This window comes from Theropithecus gelada, chromosome 10, assembly GCF_003255815.1.
Source record: "Theropithecus gelada isolate Dixy chromosome 10, Tgel_1.0, whole genome shotgun sequence".
Lineage (NCBI taxonomy): Eukaryota > Metazoa > Chordata > Mammalia > Primates > Cercopithecidae > Theropithecus > Theropithecus gelada.
Window position 1 is genome coordinate 22,445,682 of NC_037678.1, and position 21,757 is coordinate 22,467,438.

At 42.8% G+C, this 21,757-nt stretch overlaps 1 protein-coding gene across 1 annotated transcript in view; it reads left to right on the top strand.

Moving 5' to 3' along the window:
- The window catches only part of TTC28 (tetratricopeptide repeat domain 28), a 713,442-nt gene that overhangs the window by 587,876 nt on the left and 103,809 nt on the right, over positions 1–21,757 (top strand). The window contains exons 7-12 of the mRNA XM_025400555.1: positions 6,548–7,889; positions 9,148–9,671; positions 13,646–13,755; positions 15,857–15,986; positions 18,528–18,746; positions 20,688–20,853. Of these exons, the coding sequence (XP_025256340.1) occupies positions 6,548–7,889; positions 9,148–9,671; positions 13,646–13,755; positions 15,857–15,986; positions 18,528–18,746; positions 20,688–20,853 (2,491 nt within the window). The remainder of the gene's footprint in view (positions 1–6,547; positions 7,890–9,147; positions 9,672–13,645; positions 13,756–15,856; positions 15,987–18,527; positions 18,747–20,687; positions 20,854–21,757) is intronic.

Consider the following 21,757-nt stretch of genomic DNA (forward strand, 5'->3'; position numbering starts at 1 on the left):
GCCTGGGCGATTGAGGCTGCAGTGAGCCGTGATCATGCCACTGTACTTCAGCCTAGGTGACAGAACGAGACCCTGTCTCAAAAAAAAAAAAAAAAAAAAAAAAAAAATCTACACCTTTGTTGTCCATCACTGGCAAAAGTAATGGAGATTTGTCTCCAGGTGCATATTAATAAAGTCATCTGCAAGTGTGTTAGATAAGACATCCAATTGGTTGCACTTCTAACACAGAGCACTTTGCTCTCATGCCTTTGATTCTAGCCATCTGTTTGCTAACCAGGTCTGTCACCTCCTCCTTACTCTCAGCTTTGCAGTATTTTAAGTACCATGTAGAAGAACTTACATGTGAAAACTTGAGAAGGAGATGGTTCAGGGAACCTAAAGATATCTACGGTTGGAATTATGGGTCCTGTGGAAAACCTGGGACCACTTCTACCAATGAGGAGGAGGATCAGGAGGAACAGTTGGGAGTACACAGCACTTTTTCTGTGAAGCAGGTTTTCTCAGCCATTTTAGCCATTTATCAGCCATTTGGCTCTTTGATAGACAAAATATCAACCTATCCTTTAAGATCATTTGAAATGAAATCAAGGCAATAGGACAAAGTGCTATGTAGTTTTCAGTCTCTACATGTTCTTCTCCCAGCCTGGAAAAGGATGTGGAGGCTGGTACAGCTACAGAGGCTGGTGACCAACCCAATTTCTTTCTATTGTGGTCCCAGAGACAGAAAAGTGGACTTAAACATCCACGTCAGGACTTAACTGCAAGGAACAGTTTCCTGATCAAAAAAGGTTATAGAAGAATATATGCAGTGCAAACTTTTATGTATACCTTTATTATTTAATTTTCCATTATTGAAATGTTCATGAACACACAGGTAGAGAAAATGGTATAATGAACTCCCACATACTCATAACCCAGTTATCAACATTTTGCTAATCTTGTTTCATCTGTTTTCGTAAACACACAATTTTTTTTTTTTGAGGTGGTCTCACTCTGTTGCCCAGGCTGGAGTGCAGTGGCACGATCTCCACTCACTGCAAGCTCTGCCGCCCGGGTTCATGCCATTCTCCTGCCTCCCACGCCTCCCGAGTAGCTGGGACTACAGGTGCCCGCCACCACGCCCGGCTAATTTTTTTGTATTTTTAGTAGAGACAGGGTTTCACCATGTTCGCCAGGATGGTCTCGATCTCCTGACCTCGTGATCCGCCTGCCTTGGCCTCCCAAAGTGCTGGGATTACAGGCGTGAGCCACTGTGCCCGGCCCACACACACAGTTTTTAAAGCAAATCATAGACACCATGTCGTTTCATGTGTAAATGCTTCTATAAATATTTCTAACAGAAGAGAACTTTATAAAGCATAGCCACTGTCCTATGTCACACCTAGCAAGACTAATAGGAGTTACTTCATGTCTCCAGCTTGTCCTGAAAGCAGATGGGCTGGTCCTGCTTAGGGCAGTGGGTCTGAGAGTCCTTGCCTCAGTTCTGCCACTAACTCACTTCCTCTCACTAGGCCCTGGTCATATCTTTCAGAAAGTGAACCCGTGGGAGGGCCTTTTCCAGTTCCCAAATTTTATGTTGCCTCTGGAAATAGATGGTGATTTAAGTAGGATGGAGCAGAAAACAATTTGTTTGAAAGTAGAGGAAAACAATAGATAACTCTTAAAACCCCATTTGGGTTGTGCACTATTAATAATCATGACTGTAATGCTTTCAGTACACGAGAAGACCACTTCCATTGTTTGTGGCAGTACACTGAGGCCCCTACCTCCACAAAATTATTAAGAGAAAAGACAGCCGGAACTGCATTCTATGTTTAGTAGTTTTTCTGCTTGGCTTGTGCAGTTCACACCTCCCTTAATCTTTGCTGGTAATGGCTAATAAAAGCAAAATGTATTGAGCACTTACTATGTCTGAGGCACTTAGGCCAGCCTCTGCTGAGCATGATCGCATTGGCCCTCACAACAGCCCTTTGAAGTAAGTATTATTATTCCCATGGCAGTGACCATTCTCGACCCATAGGTGGGGACCTGCTGTGACGATGTATAAATTCATAACGATGTGTCCTTCCTCCACACACCCTCGTGAGAACTCGGCTTTGTGAGGATCTTCTGCCCCACTAATCTTCATTTAATTCCCCTCCCTGCAGCATGTTGTCACCTAGCACGCCCCTGCTGACAGGCCCTCTGTAAGTCTTCATCTGAATGACGGCCCTGGAAAATCAAGCTGTGGTCTCGAAAGGGAAGGAGGATCTGCAGATTATCTCCTCAGCATGTGCAGTCACTCTGCTGGCAGCTCTTGGGCCGCTTTTATATTGCCTCAACAAAGAGAAAGGCTGCCAAGAGTGTGTCATGTTCCATTCAGAATTCCCCACGCTGGCAGTGGCTGGGACAGTAGAGACACAGGGAGAATGAACAATTCCCAGCTCAGCCCCATCCATCTCTTCTTACTCTTGTCTGTGTGAGGAAGCCTTTGAGAGTCTTCTTATGATTCTTTATAGGCCCTTGGAAAAGTAAGATAAGGAGGACAGGAGGAGAACAGGAGAATGCAGAGGGAAGCTGGCTGGAGATCAGATCATTTTGCCATAACCAGCAGGCAATTTCTTTCACAAATCATTGAACCCTGGGTAGCCATTATCATCCCAACTGCTCACTATTAACTAGCCTAGACTCTTAAGGTCATGAGAGTCAGAGAAATAGAATTTCTTTCCTTTTTCTCACTCTCTAAATACTGGTCATACTATGTGTAGATACCATCTTTTAGTTTACAAAGTATATTGATACATACTATTATGTTTCTCATGCCATTGTCTTTGAAATGATTATAATCTGACCTTATTAGTGAGAAAACAAAAATTGCCAAAATATTTTCAATTTAAGAAAATAACAAAGGCTCAGAGGTATTGAGTGTCTCAAAGACACTCAGCTGAATGAGGTGGGAGCCAGGCTTGTAAACAGGACTTCTGGCATAGAGTCCTGTGCCTTTTCTATTATATTGTGCCTTTCTGATGTTTAGCCAGTTTCCTGTAGGATGAGGTAAGTCCCACCCTGCAGGAGAGTGGGGAGCTTCCAAGGAGACCTGTCTTTGGTGGTGATGGGCCATATATGAAAACCAAGCTTCCTCCAATTGCCTGCTAGGTCTCTCGCCACTTGCTTCCTCTTACTATCATCTTAGCAAACAACAAGTGATAATATTGGCTTAAGAAAATCATTGCAATAAAATCCAAAAGCTGTGAGGGAAAAAAAAATGTCACTGCAAAGGCATCATTGTGGGAGAAAGTGCTCCAAGGGAGATTCCGGCACTCCTACTGCCCTCCCTAACTCTGGCTCTGTTCGTAACTATTGACTGATGGCGGGACAGATATTTTGACCCTAATTGAAAAAAATACAGAAACTGAGGAGAGAGGAAGTAAATAAGGAGTAGGGAGAAATGTGAAAAAAAAAAATTCTTCTGAGGATACCTGGAAATTCGAAATGTGAAATTTTTCTCTTTAGATAAAAGTGGTTTAGGACTACATGTTAAATTAGGTCTTTAGAACTGAAATATTTCTGTCACTAATAATTTTTCAGCATTAAAAGGGTTCTAGGTGATGCTAAGGTATTATTTCCTCTCAGGAAGCTTAGATTTTCTAACCTTGAGACAGATTCGGAAAAGCTCTGATCCTTCCAGCAAGGATCCTGGTGACATCTCTAACCCAGGGAAGTGACCAGACCCAGTCCCCAGGAATATTACTTTCTTATTGGATTGGAGTCCAAAAATACTGTTTTTAAACCAAGGGTTATATGTTCGTCATAGAAAAAAAAAATTAAAATACATATAAGTAAAAAGCAAAAAAAAAAAAACTCTTACAATTCTACCACCCAAATATTACTACTCTTAACCTTTAATACATTTTATGCTATGTGTTTAAATGTAAACATGTATGTCTATACACAGTGCTACTAAAGCATGCATTAAAATGTACTGTTTTGTGATCATATATCCTCTTAATATATTGTAAATTTCTTCCTATGTCAATAAACTTCACTTTTTTTTTTTTTTTTTTTTTTTAAAGACAAGGTCTCACTCTGTTACTAAGGCTGGAGAGCAGTGGTGCGATCATGGCCTACTGCAGCCTTGAACTTCTGAGCCCAAGTGATCCTCCTACCTCAGCCTCCAAAGTAGCTGGGACTACAGGCTCACACCACCATGCCCAGCTGATTTTTTAATTTTTGGTAGAGACAGGGTCTTGCTATGTTACCCAAGCTTGTCTTGAACTCCTAAGCTCAAGCAATCCTCTTGTCTCAGCCTTCCAAAGTGCCGGGTTATAGGTGTGAGCCACCCCACCCAGCCCCTCACCATTTTTAATGTCACCATGTTTATTCCATTGTATAAATGTACCATGATTTGTTTAGTTATTTTTAAATTATGAAATATTTTACTTATAAAAAATATACAGAAGAATTACCATGGCTTATTTAATTTCCAGCACCTCAAGAATCTCCTTTCCTAGAAGGGAATAATTTCAATACCTAATATTGCAGTTTCACTCTGTAGTTTTACAGTGCTCTTGCACATACATTATTTCGTTTGATCCTCACTATCACCTCCTAAGGTTGGTGTTATGTTCATTATTTTTCTCATTTTATAGATGAACTACATAAAACTCAAAAAGACTAAATGATTTACCCTAAGTCCAGTTAAGTCAAAGAGATGGCTGGGTCCTAGGACTAGATGTGACTCTTGTGGCAGGGCAGATCTCCACAGCATGCAAGGGAGGAGTCAGGACCAGCAGAGTAGCCCCCACAGACTCACCCTGCACTGTACCCCCAGCTCCTGCCCTGCCCTGACTTCAGCCTTGATCATGCGTACTTCTGCCTTTTGACCCAGTGTGCTCTCTGGGGGCAGAGACTTCTGTCTTCATTCTTCTCTCTACCCCTGCTGCCCACCACAAATTCTGATACAATAAATGCCCAGCTAATGTCTGCTGGATAAGTGAATGAATGAATAAAGAGTGTCAGAGAGATACACAAATTGTGGAGGCTAGGTGTTCACAGCTTTCTTGCTTAAAGCCTCTGTTTTTAGTTCAGATGTTTTAACAGAACACATCTTTGCATTTTGACTTTTGGGGCTTCTGTAGGTTTTAGTCACCACTGGAAAGCTCACACACTGATGCATGGAAAAGCATGTTCAAAACCAAAGGCAAGGAGAAACCTGTTTGCGTACTAGCTTCTTGCCACCTTTTCTAGTGGTGGCCCTACTCTAGCCCCAACTGGAATGGACCAAGCTCTCCTTAAAGCCAGCTCCCAAGTTACCATTATGTTATCCCTCATTTGAAACTACTTTATATTTATGATATGTATGATATAACTCATTTTTAACTGCTTGTTAATACCTTAGCTTAGCAGCTATAATATGGTTCATGAGATTTGTTTGGAGCACTGTTATTGTTATTATAAAAGCAGTATAGCAGAATTATAAGAGCTTTTAGAACAAAAATTACTGAAATTCCACTACCTAACAAGGCGACTATTTTTCTTTTTGTATAACCCCGTCAAGAGTTTGTCCATGCGTATGGACGTACTTATTTTCCTAGTTATTATCATGGGAGCATGCAGCATTTTTTCCTGATTTTTCCACTTAATATGATTACAAGAACATTGTTTCCCTATTTTTCAGTATAGACTTCATAATTATCTTTTTAACGACTGCATAATTCTCTATTGAGTTGATATACCAAAATGTACTTATACAATCCCCCAGTGTTTCACATTTAAGATGTTTCTGATTTTCCAGTAGTCTATAGTGCCACACTGAAGGTTGTTACGTGTATTGTTATGCAATCTTTTGTGTTTGTCAGATTATTTTCTTAGGATACTTTCCCTTGAGTAAGATTGCTGGGTCAGAGTAGGAGCGCATTTGTGGTTCTTGCCAGGCTGCTTGTGCAAAAAGGTTGTTCCAGTTTATGTCCCCAGCAGTTGGTATGTTTACCAATTTTAGGACAATCTCATCAGTGTGGGAATTGTGGTTAATTTTTTTGTTTGCTCATTTAGCTGAAGTAAAATGGTACTTCAGGGTTGCTTTATTTTTGCATTTCATTGATTATTAAAGGAAATTAGCATTTTCCCCTGTGGTTACTCTTTGTATTTCTTTGGATGTGAGTTGTCTGCTAACATTTACAGGTCTTTGCCTATTTTAGTAAATTGGGATCTTCATTTTTTAAAAATCAAACCAAGTAAACTCTTCACACACGGTAGCTATTGAACTTTTTCATTTATGTTTAATATATTTTCCCATATTGTTTTGCCTTTTCATTTTAGATATGTATTTGTAGTACAAACATTCTTATTTTTGTAATAAAATCTGTAAATGTTTTTTTCTGTTGCTTTGAAACTTAAGCTATCCTCCCTCTGGAGAGCTAATAAATATTTAATTCTACCTTCTGTTATTTTAAATTCTTTAATTCATTTGGATTGCGTTTTACTATAAATTGAGATGCAAATTAAATTTCTTTCTACATTGCAAATCAGTTATTTCAGTCTTAGTCTGTTCTTTTATTCTCTTTCTCAGGAATCATACACCAGATGAAAGGTGATTATGACACTGCACTGAAACTCCACAAGACCCACCTGTGCATCGCCCAGGAGCTGAGTGATTATGCTGCCCAGGGCCGTGCCTATGGGAATATGGGCAATGCCTACAATGCCCTGGGCATGTACGACCAGGCGGTCAAATACCATCGGCAGGAGCTGCAGATCTCCATGGAAGTGAATGACCGCGCCTCACAGGCTTCCACACATGGGAACCTTGCCGTGGCCTACCAGGCCCTGGGTGCCCATGACCGGGCCCTGCAACACTATCAGAACCACTTGAACATTGCCCGGGAGCTACGAGACATCCAGAGCGAGGCCCGGGCCCTCAGCAACCTGGGCAATTTCCACTGCTCTCGGGGAGAGTATGTCCAGGCTGCCCCCTATTATGAACAGTACCTCCGGCTTGCTCCCGACCTTCAAGACATGGAAGGAGAAGGGAAGGTCTGCCACAATCTTGGCTATGCCCATTACTGCCTTGGAAATTATCAGGAGGCAGTGAAGTACTACGAACAGGATCTGGCACTGGCCAAAGACCTTCATGACAAGTTGAGCCAAGCAAAAGCCTACTGCAACTTGGGCCTAGCGTTCAAGGCTCTGCTGAATTTCAGTAAAGCTGAAGAGTGTCAGAGGTACCTACTGTCCCTAGCCCAGTCTCTGAATAATTCCCAGGCTAAATTTCGAGCCCTAGGGAACCTGGGCGATATATTCATCTGTAAAAAAGATATAAATGGTGCAATAAAATTCTACGAGCAACAGCTGGGCTTAGCTCACCAGGTAAAGGACAGAAGATTAGAAGCCAGTGCATATGCAGCCCTTGGCACTGCATACCGAATGATCCAGAAGTATGACAAGGCCCTGGGTTATCACACACAGGAACTGGAGGTATATCAGGAGCTGAGCGACTTGCCAGGGGAGTGCAGAGCTCATGGGCACCTGGCTGCTGTCTACATGGCCCTTGGGAAATACACAATGGCATTCAAGTGTTATGAAGAGCAACTGGATCTAGGGCAAAAGCTGAAGGATCCAAGTCTGGAAGCCCAGGTCTATGGCAACATGGGCATCACAAAGATGAACATGAATGTGATGGAAGAAGCCATTGGTTACTTTGAGCAGCAATTGGCCATGCTGCAGCAGCTAAGTGGAAATGAGTCTGTGCTTGACAGGGGCCGGGCCTATGGCAACCTGGGAGATTGCTACGAAGCCCTGGGTGACTATGAGGAAGCTATCAAATACTATGAACAATATTTATCTGTGGCGCAGAGTCTGAATCGCATGCAAGACCAAGCCAAGGCTTACCGGGGCCTGGGAAATGGACACAGGTAAAAATGACCAAGGACAATTGTGGTTTATAGTTCTGCAAAAAAGAGCATTTGTGACAGTAATGGCAACTTCATGTCTGCATGGCAGTTTGTTAACTACAAACATTTTCTTACATATCTCATCTGATTCCTCCAATAACTATTTGAATTAAGTAGTTGATGTTGTTACCCTTATGCTATGGATGAAGAAACTAAAGCCCAGAGAAATTGAGTTAATACCTAAGATTTGCAGCTTAAAAGGGACAGCTGAGAGTTGAACCCAGGGCTCTGTGACTCCAAATGCAGTGCCTTTTGACTACATTAGAATGAGAAGGATAATAGGGATTGGGAAGGTGAATGAATCACTTTCCCTGATCTTTTCTGAATACCTCCCACATTATATGAATGTGTTTATTAATACAACATCTGCATCTAACAATTATTTAGACCCCATTGTGTTGCTTCTCAGAAAAGCCACCTGATAATAGGAGAATGCATAAATATACTATGTTGCATGCATCATCTGTGCAAGGTCCCTTGCACAGATATCTTAATAGTTATAGCAGTTTTGTATTACTCTACATCTATTATCATCTACTGTGGGATGTGGGATTTATTATCACCAGAATCGGAGGCTCAGGGGAACTAATTCACGTGCCCCACACAAATGGTTTGGTCATGCTCTTTCCACTCTTATCGTGTCTTCTCTTAACAGCACAAAAAGACACACTGTTGGTCAAGGTGATACTTTCTCCTAAATGTGGGGAACCCAAGAAGGTGCCTGTGTCTGCAGAATATATGGCCCCACCAGAGAGGCAGGGGATTAGGGCTCCTGGAGTGGAGGAAGGGCAAGGGTCAAACTAAATCTTCACCCACAGAGTGCTCTGAGAAGCTCAGGGTGAAAGATTTATAGCCACTGTAAAGTGATTTCAAAAACATAGTCTAAGCAGTAGTGGAAATTGGGAGGCCTGAAGAACCAAACAGTTCACTTGCTATCATTGTGCCTATTAATATATTTTATGTTTCCTCTGGGGTGTATATCCCATTGAATCTCAAGCTCTTGGGAAGGTCACTAAGGGATGACTTTTGAATTGCTTTCCAGATTATGAAATTCCTCTGCATCTCACTCTAAGGGCATATGATAGATTTTAGCTAGAAGAGGAGTTAAGAGCTTCTATAGTAAGTGACAGTGACAAATGCTTTTCATTTTCTCAGGGGCTTTAGCATGTCTGCACCTGCACGAAATAATATCATTGCTTTTCTGTCTACATCCCCACAGGGCAATGGGGAGCTTGCAGCAAGCCCTCGTATGCTTTGAAAAGAGGCTCGTGGTTGCCCATGAGCTCGGGGAGGCCTTCAATAAAGCCCAGGCCTATGGAGAACTGGGAAGTCTGCACAGCCAATTAGGGAATTACGAACAAGCCATTTCCTGCCTTGAACGCCAGCTGAACATTGCTAGAGATATGAAAGACCGAGCCCTGGAGAGTGACGCAGCCTGTGGCCTGGGGGGCGTTTACCAGCAGATGGGGGAGTATGACACAGCCCTGCAGTACCACCAGCTTGATCTGCAGATAGCAGAGGAAACCAACAACCCCACATGCCAGGGCCGAGCCTATGGGAACCTGGGCCTGACTTATGAATCCCTGGGCACCTTCGAGAGGGCTGTGGTCTATCAAGAACAGCACTTGAGCATTGCTGCACAGATGAATGACTTGGCGGCCAAGACGGTGTCATATAGTAGCCTTGGAAGGACCCATCATGCCTTGCAGAACTATTCCCAAGCAGTCATGTACTTACAGGAAGGTAGGTGAAAAGGCCCATTGTGTTCTCTTGGCCTACTTGAAGTCAAGTTCAGAGTCAGAACTCAAGACTCAGAGGGAAGTACGCACAGTTTGAGTGGCCACTTCTGTGTGGAGTAAGGGTCTCAGAGGCCACATTGTCAGTTCAACTCCAGAATCACAGAATCCCCACCAGGTGTCCCTTGATAGTACTAAGGTGTTTCATTGTCCATAGCACCTTGCCCTGCTCTCTCAGACCCAGATTGTCTTATTCTGTCAGTGACAGCATCTACTGCTCGCCAGCTGCCCAAGGAGCTGAGACCCTCCTTGCTTTTCAGAACCCTCTGTGGAATGAGCAACATGTTCTCACACAGATGAATCAAGTAAGATGTAATCCTAAAAAATTGTAAGGGTTTCAATCAGAAGAAAATGTCCATCTGCTCCAAGCTCTGTTGTCCCTCTAGAGAATATCTAAACTAACCATATTAAAACTTTATAGAAGTCAGTTCTGACACGGCAGCTGAGGTCTAATCCAGAAGTGTCAGTCTGAGGGGCACTCAAGCAGTAAACCAGGCTTCTTTCCCAGCATTTGTCACCTACGGTGCTTGGGCTGGTGCCACAGTAGGGTCTTGTTCCAGGCAGGCCTAGATACTGAAGGCTGCACAGTTTCACCTTAGATCCTTCCTTCCTCCGAAAGCAGAAGTCCCACAGCAATGCGTTTGCCCTCCACCTCTTTACATTGATATGGGGCTTTCTGCTCTTAAAAGTCCTTCCCCTTACACAGGCATATTGGATCCTCTCATCCTAGAAGGGAAAAAGGGCAGATAGCTCACTGGTTAAAGGAATGGTTACTGATTTCAAGCAAAAATTCTCATTTCCACGGGGCTTTGCACATAAAGTTTGTTTAATCTGATTCAGTTCTCACGATAGTCTTGTGAGGTATATCTTTTTATTCCCATTTTTGCCGTTGAATCACCTGAGGCTCAGAGAAGTACAGTGATTCAATCCTCATCATGTGGTCAGTTAGTCAAGGAGTAGGGCCCAGCCCAAGTTTTCCAACCCAGAAACCACACAAGATCCTCTCTGAAGTTGTTTCTAACTTTACAATTGCAGAGTAGGGTTGGGCATCCTATCCCCTTATACTCCCGAGCCCCCACTGGGAAGCCAGGAGAGAGATAAGCAGGAAGCAAAGAGGAGAATGGGTGAAGAGCTGATGATTCGCTGGTCTCCTTGCAACGGACCAGGGACTGCGCTGGCCTGCAGTCTGAGAGGTTACAGAGAGTCTGGAAGCCACTTCCCAGACCTTATCTAGCTCCCCTTCTATCCACATGGGGCTCTGCCTGAATGCATTAAATGAAAATGTTGGCTTCTAATTTCCTGAAACATGACTGTGGTAAAATTCCAACAGACGAGGAGCAATTTTCATTTGAATTTGTAAAAACTATTAAATTCAGTCATATGACAACTTTTCAGCTGTGTTCTTTTGTACTTCCTGAAATACTATTTTCATGAAACAGCTGGTTTGCCTGAGACATTGCAACGCAATTCTATATTTATGGAAAACTCTCAAGTTCATTTTTATTGTTTCTTGTAATTTTTTAAGTCTTGCAGAGATCTAAAAACTCTAATTTGTAGCATCTCTACGGTGTCTGTCTTGTGGATGTGTCCACTAGAGAGCCTGCAGCCGATGACTTTCCTCGTGGGCCAAACCAGAGTGCCTCTTCTCATGAGTGCAGGACACCTGGACAGTGCTTTCCAAACGCTCTGAGTTAGATCTGCAGCCTCTGGCAAGGAGGGACTAGTTTATCTGGAAGCCACCCCACGGTTCCCTCTCCGTTGGCTTTGGAGGCTGTGGAGCCTTATAGATCAATATCACCCTGCTTCAGTGCAATAGATTCTCACAGGTAGGGCCTGGTCTGAGTCTTTTGAACAAGCTTTCCAGGTGCTGTGGAGGGAGACACCTCTGGATAAAACCACTGGTCTCACCCAGCCCTTCCTCTTCTTGCAAATGGAGAAAGGGAGCATGGATCAATTTGGTGACTTACCTGGGACCAGTCCCTGACAAACTATAGGTTCTAGGAGAGCTGGATGGGTGTCAGATTCCTAAGAGGCAGAAGCAGAGAGAAGCTGCGGCAGGACAGATACCATGTCTATCCAGTGGGCTTTTAACTCTTCATTGTTGAACCTCAGCTAGAGTCCTACATGCTGAGGATATAGCAGGAACAAAGCACAGTCCCTGTTCTCATAGAACATGGCTTCTAAGCAGGAATTGTCTCAATGAATTTTACTTCTGACTCATAGATCTTGACCTAGAAGGGACATCTGTATTGAAGAATTAATGTGGTTAGCTTATTGAAGATTTAAACAATCAGTATCCTTCTGGTTTTCTCCCAAGAACCATCTTCTTTCCTATGTTTTTCTATTCTGTGAGGTGTTTAAATATGTGAATTATTTACAAATATTTTTGTTATCCAATAATATGATTTAAACTTAAAGTGTTGTTTCTAAGTTTTCTGAGTTATGAGCATTTTGAAATGTATATTTATGACCTTGAACCTGAGTGTCACTTTTCTTACCCTTTCAACAGACTCAATTCCTTTTCAAAAGTCTGAAATTGCACAGGCCCAGCATGATCAGAGGCAGGCTTCCATCTACCCTGAATTAGATTAGAAGAAGGAAGTCCTTCCTTTGTATGTGCAGTTGTACGGTGGGAGCCTTCATGCTGTCTCTGCACAGGCTAGCTTCTATGTACAGTGAGCAGGGTAATGAGGGCAAAGTGATGCTGAGAACTGCCTAGTGACCAATACAATAAATGGTTGCCTTCAGATTTGACTCTCACAAAGCTCTGGAGGTTGCTGGTGTCCTGAAACCCCGAAGCTTGCTGTGGGTAAGTGACCCAAACTGCAGGTGCCTACCTGAAGGCTATTAAAATGAGGATGGTCTCATTTAAGGTTTTTGCCTTACAATAGCACTGGTTTTGCAACCCTGCTGAGGCACATCAAAGTCTTAAACTGAAAGGGAAAACAGATTAGACATGAAATGTGTCAGTAACATCAGTAACAAAAGGCAGGGTCAGGCTGTGTTCATATTCTGCTTTCAGGAGAACATCGTATGTGTCTTCTATTAATGCTCATTGGATGCTGTGCACGTAAGAAAGGAAAAATACTCTTTTGCCTTCTATATTTAACTATCAGGAAGAGCTTTGCCAGCCAAAGAATCAGGTTAGATAAGTTTATCAGCCAGGAGTTTTCCTTTGCAAAGCTGTGGATTTCAAATTTAGGAGGGTGACCAGATTAAGTTTCACTTGTTTTAGTGTTTCTGCCTGCCCAGCAAACCTGTCTCCTGCTGATAGCCATCACCTGAGCTCTTGCCAAGGCATCCTGGAAATCCTGGAAATGTTGCTACCAACACAGAATTTGAAGAGAAGGCTTATTCTACCTTGGCTGATTCAGCTCTTATCCTCATTTTATCTAGCTGTGTTGTTAGTATTCTTTTTTTTTTTAAGAGATGGGTCTCACTAAGTTGCCCAGGCTAGATTCTTACTCCTGGGCTTAAGCAGTCCTCCTGCCTCAGTCTCCTGAGTAGCTCTTGTTAACATTCTTTTATAGACACCTGAAGCAAAATTGGGTGGGAGCAGTGGCTATCCCAGCACTTTAGGAGGCCAGGGTGGATGACTCACTTGAGGTAGGTGGATCAGGAACTGGATACCAGCCTGGGCAACATGGTGAAACCCCATCCCTACCAAAAAATACAAAAGCCAGCCGGGTTGTGGTGGCCTGTGCCTGTAGTCCCAGGTACTCTGGAGGCTGACTGAGGTGGATCACCTGAGCCTGGGGAGGTCAAGGCTGCAGTGAGCCGCCATTGCACTCCAGTCTGGGGAACAGAGTGAGACCCTGTCTCAAAACAAAAACACAAAAGTAAAATGACCCTCCAGGACTCCTTAGGATAGTGGAATTATCCGTCTTCTATGTTTCCTTAAATTTCTCTATCTGGTTTCAGGTTTAAGGTTAGCTGAGCAACTGGGCCGAAGAGAAGATGAGGCAAAAATTCGCCATGGCCTTGGCCTCTCCCTTTGGGCTAGTGGAAACTTGGAGGAGGCCCAACACCAGGTAAGCAGAACCCCTGACTGAAGTGGATTTTTTGTTTCCAGAAGCATGGGAGACCTTAGGATTACTATCCTAGTAGTGATGGCATTTACAAGAGGCACTGACTTCTACCCTTGGGCTAAGGTGTATGATTTCCAGCCTGTACTAGCCCAGAAGTATTTGAACAATCAGTAAAGATTTTTGCTCACTCATGTGATAGATTTCTCAATAATTTCTTAAGAATTCTTGTATTAAGTGCTATTGCTCCCCATTAAACATTAATATGAAATTCATTTCATGACAGAAGGAAAACAAGAATTCATAATTAAATTTCATGTTTCTAGATATATTAATAGATATAACTTCTCTCTTTCCCTCTTTTACAATAAGGCCATATTTCTGCATATATGCAAGTAGTTGAAGGAAAGTCATGCTGGCCCTGGAGAGTAGAAAGATCCCTTGAGTTATGGGCCTCCTCTGTTAGGTTGGAGGAGTAGTGAGATGGCTGCATCTAAGATCACACGCTCATCCAGATAGCGAGCATGTGAGTGGTGACTGCAGAGGACATTGTGCTAGGCAGAGAGGAACAAGGATAAGGACATCGAGACTCCTATCCAGAGGTGCTCACTAGAGTTGAAGAGATGCGACTGAATTTGCACCATAGCATTCTAGAATGTTAGGGTGTTTTACTGTACTTTGAAAATGATTAAAGGCAATGTAAAGGATTAATTCTCTAATTTCCTGGTTATAAAAAGTAAAACCTGTGTTGATCTTGTGATTTGCAATTTTCAAAGTACTTATTATAGCTCAATGAATTTGATCCTTAAAATAACCCTGTGAGGTAGAAACTATCCTCTTTATAGAGAGGAAGAAATTGAGTCTCTGAGTCTTGCCAAAAGTCACACAGCCAATTAGTGGCAGAGTTAGGAACATATTCTCTTACCGCTCTCTGGGTCTATGTCTCTTAGTCTTAGAATTCTGTACTTGATCTTAGCCAAAAGGCTGAGAAGCAAGTAGTCTTAGAATTCTGCTTTTTAAGTTTGGATAAATTTAAAATTTGATACTGAGTTTCCAGCATATAAGTATCAGAGTCATCTTAGACAGTGTGGCATGAGGGGAAAAAAAAAAAAAAGAAAATATCAGAGTCAGAAAAGTCTGTAGCCTCACTGATGGAGAAGCCTGTTAGAGCATCAGGACAGTGACTCCGTTCGGAATAGCAATTATCTGGTCCTCAGAGTGTCTATGTGAGTGGGCATGGCTCCTTGAAGAGCTTGCCCAGTGATGATCTGACCCTGGGGCACTGAACCATCTGCAAAGAGCTATCATCCTTCAGAGAGTGTGGCGCTCTCTTCCCCTCAGGCTTGTTCATTTCCAGCATGCCTCCACCATACCTGTTCTCACTCCCATCCTTCCTCACCATGAGGCGTGAGGGTGGTGAATTGTGGTTGCCTGATGACAAGAGGAGAGGCTTTTTGTTTTAATAGAAATCAGCACTTGGTGGATTAATATCTGTTTTAATATCTTTAAGACCATAAGTCTATAATTCCTGTCTTTTAGATCCCCTTATTTGTCAAAAATTGATTATATAAACTGTAATTTACTAGGTATGATCTGATGCCTTTTCAGGTCCACAAGGACCTACCTGGTGTCAGGTTCTAACTGAGGTCCAAGGGGAGTCAGTGGGCGAGTGGCAGGTAGCTGGAAAAACACTTGAGGAAGTGTAGACAGTTTCACCATGGCTTTACTTTCTCTGGGCATGAGCAAGCCCGGGCGCGAGCCATGTATACGGCGTTAGCAGGGTAATTATACCTTTTAAAGACAATGGTGGCTCTGATCACATAGGTGGTCACCTAATGCGCCTCACGTGGTGTGGTTACATAACTAGCAGAGTTGTGCGCCTGTGCTCCAAACTCACAGAGTCATGCTGGACTGGATGTCTGCCTTGGCCTGTTCTTGACCACAGCACATCCATTTTCCTTACACCTGGACATAAGACTCTTCCTTTCAGATCTTTAAAAAATATTTAGGGTGTGCACAAATATATGATCAAAAGTTGTCTCTAGTCTGTAAACAGCTGGACCTTGGTTTCTGGGGAATGGATGATGTTCTTTCTCCCTCCTTGCAGCTTTATAGGGCATCAGCCTTGTTTGAAACGATCCGACACGAGGCACAGCTGAACACGGACTACAAACTCTCCCTCTTTGACCTGCAGACATCATCCTACCAGGCCTTGCAGCGGGTGCTCGTCACCTTAGGTGAGAACAGCAGGGGTTACTCCTTGCTTGTGTGTGCAGTAGCGTGCACGGGTGCACATCCGTGTGTCCAAGTTGTTTAGTGACAGCTGTGAAGAAGCATGATTTGTTTTAACAACAGATTGTGAAGCCATAACTGTAACCAGTCATTGAACATTCATTCATTTATTCAACAAAGATTAGCAGAGCTGCTACCATGTGCCGAGTGCCTGCCCTGGGGATTACAGTCAAGAAGGCCTGGTTCCTGACCCCAAGAAGCTCTTAGCCTGTGGAGAGACATAAGTCAGTGAGTCCAGTACAGTGCTGATTGGCACTAGGATAAACTCAGATGCTGTGGAAATGAAGTCTCTTTTAAAAAAAAAAAAAAAAAGACAAAAAGTTTAAATAGAGATGAGGTCTCACTATGTTGCCCAGCCTGGTCTCAAACTCCTAGGCTCAGGCAATCCTCCTGCCTTGGCCTCCCAAAGTGCTGAGATCACAGGTGTGAACCATCACACCCAGCCTAAAACAAAGTCTCTTGTCTGGTGCGTCCAGGAGCCAGAGAAAGTGTCCTTGAGACAGGGATGCTTGAACCAGGTGTGCCCTCCCCAGGTTCCCTCTTAACACTAGCGTGTGGTTCAAGCATCTGACTAAGAGGAAGTACCGGAGAAGACACCTGGCCTCTTCTCTGTGTTCTCATCCACACACCTTTCAAGGTTGCTGTCTAATAAATGTTTTTGCCACCTGGGTCTGCCTCCTAGACTTGGCATAGTCAGTGATGATTCTCCCAAGCCTATGTGCCCCATCACACTGGGGCAGCATGCATCTTCTTTCACCCAGGCCTTAACTAGTCAGCGAGTCCCTTCCAGCTCCCCTGTCATCTGCCTCTTCCCAGGAGATACTTATTGGAACTAACAAAGGCTTTGAATTTGGATGTTGAGGCCTTTTCGATAACCTGTCTTTTGCTGTATATATAGGAAGGACTCAAATTTCCTCTTGAAAAATGTATCTATTAAATGCATTAATTGCCTGCGATTACAGTTTATTATCTATTATAATCACAGTGTTAAGTCTGTCTAGCACTTAGGGGCCGATTTTCCAATGTGCACAGAAATTGTCCCTGCTGTTCCAGTTAATAACTTAATAGAGTAAAAGGAGACATTTACATACACACATATAAATCTCCACTTGCTTCTGATACCCAAACTGCAGGAAGCAAGGCATCCTTGAAGTGCTGTCACAGCTGCAGCATCTGGTCTGCTTCTGTCTGCTTTCTTTGGACTCTGGTTATAGTAACCCTTCCATATTTACATTTATTACAAAAGTAAATCCTCTGCATTGTGTTCCTTCAGCACTTATAAACAATTCCTTTACATTTTTTGTGCTTTCATATTGGTGCATTAGCTTTTAAACTAGATTATAGACCAGTTTCTTAAGGAAAGTGGGATTCAAAATTCGATTAAAAGACAGGAAAAGCTTGAGATAGAGAGGCAATTTTAAAGATATAGAGACCTGAGAGGTTTAAACTCTTTGCCCCTGGGGATAAGGGAAAAAGTGTGTTGGAGCCCAGAATGGAATGAGATATCAGCTCCAACAACACTACTACTACCTGTTATACATGTGGTGATGTAAGTAGGCCTACCAGGCATCTTTTCATGTAGTGCTTCATTTAATCTTCAAACTAGCCCTTTGCGATAGGCAGGACAACTGTTAGCATCCCTCTTCTTGAGACAAGGCCAGTGAAAGGGAAGAGGGCACACCCAGGAGAGGGACTGGCATGCGTAAATGGACGGAAGTATAATCTGGGGAGAAATGGTTAAGGCTGGACAATGTTATGCATAGAGGGCCCGCATGGAGGGAGGAGAGAGAGTCAGAAGACGCACAGACACTTTGTGAGGCTGAGGCGGGTAGATCACTTGAGGCCAGGAGTTTGAGACCAGCCTGGCCAACGTGGTGAAACCCCATCTCTACTAAAAATACAAAAATTAGCCAGGCATGGTGGCACATGCCTGTAATCCCAGCTACTTGGGAGGCTGAGGCAGGAGAATCGCTTGAACCCAGGGGGTCAGAGGTTGCAGTAAACTAAGATTGCACCACTATACTCCAGCCTGGGAGATAGAGTGACACCCTGTCTTAAAAAAAAAGAAAAAAAGGACACATAGAGAGCCAAGTGACACCAATAAACCTGGTATCAGAAGCCAGGCAGGAGGTTAAAAAAAAAAAAAAAAAAAAAAAACCAGGTTAGGGAGCAACTCAGGAGGTGGAGCAGAGATGGCACAGGGCTAAGGACAAGTTCACTGAATTAGATCAGCTCTCTTGTGGCGCTGGCTGCAGGACAGGCGAAGGCCTGATGGCTTAGGGTAGTGTGGAATCAGTCATGCAGGACACTGCACCCACCATCTGAGGCAGGGAATTGAATTCGAAGCAGTGTGACTGAGATTCTGTCACATATTGGAGAGCAGAGGCAGTGGGGTTTCTGCCCAGGATTTGATGGCCGTCCCTGATAGGCCTCTCTAAGTAAGCACACTCACTATGGACCCCTCAGCATATCTCTTTGTCTCCTAGGCCATCATGATGAAGCCCTGGCCGTGGCAGAAAGGGGACGGACAAGGGCATTTGCTGATCTTCTGGTGGAACGACAAACAGGACAACAGGACTCTGACCCCTACTCCCCAGTCACTATTGATCAGATCTTAGAGATGGTTAATGGCCAGAGGGGACTAGTGCTTTACTATTCCCTGGCTGCAGGCTATCTGTATAGCTGGCTGCTTGCTCCTGGGGCAGGTAAGATCTCTTTCTGTGGGAACAGAGCAATTAGAAGACTAGACCTGTAAAAGTCTAATGAATAGAGGTGGAAGAGGTGCATTATCATAGATCATGCTAAGGAACTGATGTCAGATTTTAGCAAAACCTCAGCGGCAGTGGATATGCTGTGGTGGGGCATTCAATTAATAAGACAGCCCAGCTTTCTCATTCCCCCAAGAAATCGCTGCTCATCACTGTTGAATGTGGAAGCATTTATCAAGGAAGACTAAGAGCAGACGAGTTAATTTCACTAGCAGCCCTGTGTGTAGGCAGCTGTTGTTCATTAGCTAATAAAGCGATGACTGCAAGACCTAACGAATTCTTTCTAGATATGGTTTAATAATTGTGACCCTTTGTCATGGCAAAGTTAAAGAGACTAAAATGATAATGGCAACTCTATCACAGGTTATAAATAAGTCCTATGCTTGAAATTTCTGAGTTTAACAGAACCCATTTTTAACCGGTTCTGCTGTAAATCTATTTCAGAAGTAAAAATCTCCTTTGATTAAATCAGCATTAAATGTTCAGGCTGTAACACTTTCACTAAATACAGAAACAGTAATTAGCTGTTAGGGCCATATTTTTTGCATAATAAAATGCTGATGGCTTTACCAAGTTGGAGACACACCAGATCCAATTAGAGTTTATTGACTGGGGAAGTGGATCTTATAATTGGTAATCTTAAAGAATGGGCTTCTTGAATATCTGTAAGCCAATTTCAAAAACTTTAACTGCCAGCGAGAATTGACAAGATTTTCTTGATTATGTTTCTATCCCTTTGATTAAAAAAAAAAAATGATGGCTGGATGACAGCTCCCAGATGCTTTTAGGCTCTGAACATTTGTGCCTATACATTCTATACCTCGGCATTGTTTTTAATAATTTTTTCTCTTTAGTTCCATGTTCTTTATGGGCTTTCCACAAAGAATGTTCTTACAGCTGACATTTTTAATGCTAAAGGTTTTAAATTGTGATTTTTACAGTGACTTGGTTAGTAAGCGTTGGCCACAGTGGAATCTTTGTGGATCCCAGCTCCCAGAGTGGCACTGATACTCGTGAGGACACAGTTGATGACTGGGAGGTATCAAACTCCTTCTCTCTGTGGTTGTTACATCTTGGGGACATGATTTGACAGGTGGTATATCTGAATTCCTGTAATAATGAGCCATGTATAATGAGGCTCCTATTGTTTCTTTTTCCGTTCCTTTTTGCTCTTAATGAGGCTCTGAAGCTTTCACTGGGGGCGCTAATCCAATCAGAGAGGACCGGCGTTTTCCAGAGCTGACACACCTCATTACCATTTGAGAATATATCCTATTTATTGCCAGAAAACCACTGTGGACTGCCTCAATTTCATGCAGACATCATTTTTTGCTCCTTTAATTCATTAATAACCACTGACCAGTTAGTCTTATTTAAAAATGGTTTAAAATGTTTTTATCTGGCCTTTATACTACACGTTTATTATAATTTGCTTTTGTGAAATGAAAGCACTGTTGGAACACAATTTCCACTTGGCCAATTATATTTTTCTTTGAGATTTCAGTTTGTATGAGGAATATGTCTTGGCGTACTCATGCACTATTCCTGAAAGGAGACTTTCCCTAGTTGGTGCTTCTAAGAAGCATCTGTTTTGAAACACGTATGAAGTCATCATAATTCCAGGAGCTTCTGAGACTGTATCTAGAATTCCTTGGTTTCAAGCACCACACCTAATGGTAAAAGCTGTGAAAAGGATACTGACCAAAATAGAGGAAGCCCTCTTGAGACCTTGGATTTCAGGATTTTTTCACAGGGTTTGCAGGATGGCATGCTTGTCAAAGAAGTCACATACCATTGGCAGTCCTGTCCCCTGCCTTCAACTTCTCCTTTCCCTGACCCTAATTGTGTATAATGTCAGCTGTGCCTGTTTTGCTTCAGGAATTCTGAAGTTTAATGAACACTACCTGGGTGAGAACACAGTGGAAAACTCAAGTGACTTCCAGGCCAGCAGCAGTGCAACCCTTCCAATAGCAACTGGCTCAGCCCTGGAGCATCACATTGCCAGTGTCCGGGAGGCCCTGGGGGTGGAGTCTCACTACTCAAGGTAGGTAGTAAAACATCCCCAAGCCCATTTTCAGATAAATCTCAGGGTATTATTTTTTGTAAACATTCTATTTGAACTAACAGAAGAAATCTTTTGGAATTCATGTGGTTGTGCTCAGTCTGTTCACAGCTGCTGCAGCAGAAACAAATATGTGTCTCTGGAGTGTAAGCCCCTTAGTGGTCTGTCTTTATTCTTTTTTGGTGATTTTACATCAGATGGGGAAGGGCCTCATCAGACATGCCCATTCCTCTAAGCAGGATTTGTAAACTGTTTAAACATAAACGTGGCTTTGAATTTAACATACCAGCCAATTAGAACTGAGATTATTTTTTGTTATAAACAAATTATAATGAGTTTGTTTGTACTATAGCTGAACACCTATTTGAGAGAGTAATTTAGTACCAGTGACAGGATATGTGCACAGATCTGTGAGCTGAGGGGTGAGGTGAAAGGAGCTGAACTCTCAAATGTGAAGAATAGATAAGGGAACTGCTTTTTGCAAAGGTTGTAAAAGGTATAAGCTTATGGAAACATTTTATCATAATGATTGACTATTTTACATACGAAAAAATAATTTCCACAAGCACCCTGCTTCTAGGGGAAATCAAAGGAAGAGGGTACCTTAGAGCTGGGTTGTAACCAGATTTCCCAGGCATCTCCGTTCTCCATCCAGTGATTACCAAGAATCCAGAAGATCTGTGTGTCAGAGAATCTGCTGTGTTAGCTTGTATCAGGTCCCAAGAATCTCTGCTCATTTCCTGAATGATTTCATTTGTAATCATGAAAATCCTTAGGTAATCCTGTGATTTATTTAGAGATGCTTCACCCAGATTTCCAAGTATGTGGTGGTTGCTGCCAGCAGCTGGACTGATCTTTGGGATGCTTATTAAGTTGGTGAAGAAAG